Source organism: Gambusia affinis, linkage group LG13, assembly GCF_019740435.1.
Source record: "Gambusia affinis linkage group LG13, SWU_Gaff_1.0, whole genome shotgun sequence".
Classification (NCBI taxonomy): Eukaryota; Metazoa; Chordata; class Actinopteri; order Cyprinodontiformes; family Poeciliidae; genus Gambusia; species Gambusia affinis.
In genome coordinates this window covers 20,230,948-20,234,621 of record NC_057880.1, presented here as the reverse complement: position 1 = coordinate 20,234,621, position 3,674 = coordinate 20,230,948, and the positions used below count along the sequence as shown (strand labels likewise).

The 3,674-nt window shown below is 50.4% G+C and overlaps 1 protein-coding gene across 1 annotated transcript; it reads left to right on the top strand.

The window, feature by feature from the left end:
* The first annotated feature begins 500 nt into the window (after positions 1-500).
* On the top strand, positions 501-3,356 carry irf2bp2a (interferon regulatory factor 2 binding protein 2a). Its single transcript, XM_044136608.1, has 2 exons — positions 501-2,029; positions 2,237-3,356. The coding sequence occupies exons 1-2, from the start codon at positions 1,204-1,206 to the stop codon at positions 2,947-2,949; spliced, it is 1,539 nt and encodes a 512-aa protein (XP_043992543.1). The 5' UTR covers positions 501-1,203; the 3' UTR covers positions 2,950-3,356.
* The last annotated feature ends 318 nt before the right edge of the window (positions 3,357-3,674 follow it).

Here is a 3,674-nt window from a genome sequence, read left to right as displayed (position 1 = left end):
GCATGCAACTGTTTTGAACTTCCCACTAACTCCAAAAGAAATATGCCAAGGTGGCTGCATGCTAAAGTAAGATATTAACTGCTTACAATCTCTTAACAGAACCTCGCTTCAAAAACTCAGAACTATCCCTTTAATATGTGGGCAGAGTGAGAGTATACTCATGCCGCAACCCCAGTCCATTCAGGTTTACAACACACTGGCTGGAAATCCCCACCTCATGACAAGAACTTCCTGGTTACTGCCTAACGGAGGCGCTTACTTTCCCCCCCTTTTTTATTATTAACACAAGACTAGGTCAGTACTGTCTGCAAAAATGAGCGGTTAAAAACATACGGGTTGTAAAATCTTTCTAATAATCCTAATAATAAGCCCTTTAAATTTACGCTGCTGGAACACAAACGTAGAGTGGAAAAAAAAGTGCACACGTTTTTTTTTTCTCTTGCCATTGGATTACAGTAGCTCGGTTGTTTTCCTTAGGGTCGACCCACCTCATTCATTGCACAGCAGTTGTAGTAGCAGCTCATTGCGTAGAGGCGCTGTGCATTGAGAAAAACAAGCTGCAGCACTTTACAGCCTCCACCGGATAAAGCTCTGAATTCAGGACAAAGCGTATCCCTCTTTGGTATTTTTTTCAAACATCAAAAACGAGTAGGAAAAAAAAATTGTTTTTCCTGTACACTTTCTTCCTATTTAGTAATAATTCTAATAATAACCTGTGGGATTATTTCTCTACGAGTTGGAGGTAGTGAGTTTATTTATTTATTTTTACTATTTATTTATTTTTGGCTGAGGCTCAAGTGATTAAATAAGAAATAAAAAAAAAGTGACAGAGGCTGCAGTACAGTGGGGTAGAGGTAGGGTCGGGGGGATCTGTCGAAGAAATCAAGTCAATAGAAACTGAAGTGGAAGCAGGCGTTTAGCCGTGGTGACGTCGCTGCTCCACATTGAGCCAGTAGTAGAGAGTCAGTGGAGATAGATAGAGGAGCGCCGGAGTAAAGTACACACCGACATGAACTTCTCCCTCTAAAACTTCAGCCTTGTTGCTCTAAAAGCCGAGAGAGGACCAGCTTTTTTTTCTTATATCTTTGTTTTTTTTAATTCGCCTCTTTATTTTTGAACGGGGAGCTCAGAGGAGAGGCACATTTTTGGGGGTTTATTTCTGTTTTTTCTTTCCTTCTGGGAGTGCGTCGACGACGAGCAGCCATGTCGTCCGCGGCGGTCGCTGCTTCTTCCAGGAGGCAGTCGTGTTATTTATGCGACCTGCCCCGCATGCCTTGGGCCATGATCTGGGATTTTACCGAACCCGTCTGCAGGGGATGCGTCAACTACGAGGGAGCCGACCGCATTGAGTTTGTCATCGAGACGGCCCGCCAGCTGAAGCGGGCTCACGGCTTCCAGGAGGGGAGGTCTCCCGGGCCGGGGAAGGCGCAGCTCTCCGGGAAGGAGATCCAGGCGATCAACCACCCATCAGCGGGGGACACCGGTTCGCGGCCACCGCAGCCCCTGGACCGCTACCCGCTGTCCTCCGACCGCCCGCCCAGGCTGGGGCCAGAGTACCAGTCTGGCCGGCAGGCGAACGGCATTCCGGTCCCTAACGGATTTCCCAAGCCCGACGAGCCGCCGGAGCTGAACCGCCAGAGCCCCAACCCGCGCAGGAATAACACGGTTCCGCCGAACCTAGTGCCTTTGGTGAACGGGGGCATGACCCCGGTGCACCCAGTCAACGGCAGACCGGGACAGATGGGGCTCACCTCCGCGCTGGCGGGCGGTAGTCCCGCCGATCTGGGCAAGAGACCCGCGTCGGTGTCCAGCACCGAGCACGACAGAGAGGGGAAGGAGAAACACAGACCGGACAGCCTAACGCAGGAAATCTCCGAGAGCCACAAGAGCCGAGAGCAGGACTGGGGCAAGGGGAAGACTGTGAGGGACCTGATGGCTCTGCACACCTTCGACAGCAGGTTCAAGAAGGAACATGTGGCCATGGCACCAAGAATGAACTACGAGCCCTGCACCCCCCCATCCAAGTCAGGTAAAGCATTTTTCAGGGTGTAAGCACAGGATTAGACTGGCTTTGTTATTATGGAAGACATGTGGTGGGTATAATGGAAGACTGTGCTTTTGTTGTGTAGCTTGTGGTGCAGCAGAAATGCACATTTCTCCTTTGCTAGACTGAATTCTTAGTTTAAGTCTGATCTGTGCAGCTCAATTGTTTTCTTTAACCCTTTCCCACCTCCAGACAGAGGAAAGCACCCCCGCTTGAAGAGAAAAGCATCGCCAGAACCAGACGGAGAGAGCACAGCCCCCAAGCTCAATGGGGATGGACAGCAGTGGTTACCACCGCCCGCCGAGGGACCCAAAATGCCTCCAGTTCCCCCACCAGGCTTCACATCTCCCCCCTCCACGATATCCCCTCACCCCCGCACCACCCCACCTGAGGCCCAGAACGGCCAGTCCCCCATGGCGGCGCTCATCATGGCGGCAGACAACGCGGGTGGGAACAGTTCCCCCAAGGACGGTAACCAGGTCCACTCCACCACCCGGAGGAACAGCAGCAGCCCGCTGTCGCCGTCCTCCATGAACCAGAGGAGGCTGACGCAGAGAGAGGCGTCTGGTGCGGGCACCCCACAGGTGCCAGGCATGGACCAGGTGCACCCCCAAAGCATTCCAGACTCCTCGGTACCGGGCAGCATACCGCTGTGCTGCACGCTGTGCCACGAGCGTTTGGAGGACACACACTTTGTTCAGTGCCCGTCCGTGCCCTCTCACAAGTTCTGCTTCCCGTGCTCGAGGGAAAGCATTAAGCAGCAAGGTGCCACTGGTGAAGTGTACTGTCCAAGCGGAGAGAAATGTCCCCTGGTTGGCTCCAACGTACCGTGGGCTTTCATGCAGGGGGAAATCGCCACCATCCTTGCAGGAGATGTCAAAGTAAAAAAGGAGAGGGACCCTTGATTTTGTCTGAACACTTCTTCTGGGGAGGGGAGGCAAAAATCTGAGTATAAATATATAAATATCACATGCATACCATTCAAAACAAACTAACGGACTTGTACATATTGGACCCAAGGGAAGAGTATACTTCGTAAACATGGTTGTATAATTTTTGATTTTTGAATACATTGTGTTTCTATATTTTTGAAGATAAAGGTATGTACTCATCATAATGAACTACGTTCCTCTTTGTTGATGTTTAACAAAAATTCTTGATGTACTTCTAGGTCTGGTGGCAGTTCCTGTTTAACGTAGAATGTGACTAATGCTACTCTACGAGCACTTGGCAAAACTAAAATGCTTTTAGCTGTACTTGTATGCACTTGTTTAAAAAAAATTGCCAAATACAATTTCTCATCTTGTATGAACTGATTGTCTGAGCTTGCTTCATTTGCGTTATACACTGGGCTGTGGACAGAGAGGACGAGGAGACGGAGAGGGGGGAGGACAGGTGGGTGGACTTGGAGGTGGTGTTGGTGGTGGGGGGGGAGTCGGGACTCTCGGGTCTGACGTGCAGGCTTGTTTTGGCGGCTCGACTTACACTGCACAACATAAGTAGGCGTCCGGTTGGATGACGGGTTCTCTGCACACATTGCTTTTCGTGATTCACGCAGACAAAAACAAGACTCATTGTCCTAAGTTTGCTCCAGTTTTTTTTTTTTTCATGCACCACTGTGATTGATTGC

Bases quoted from the DNA above. Each gene is read 5' to 3' on its own strand.
- irf2bp2a (XM_044136608.1), top strand. From the start codon at position 1,204: ATGTCGTCCGCGGCGGTCGCTGCTTCTTCCAGGAGGCAGTCGTGTTAT. The intron at 2,030-2,236 runs GTAAAGCATTTT...TCCCACCTCCAG, and splicing joins CACCCCCCCATCCAAGTCAG to ACAGAGGAAAGCACCCCCGC.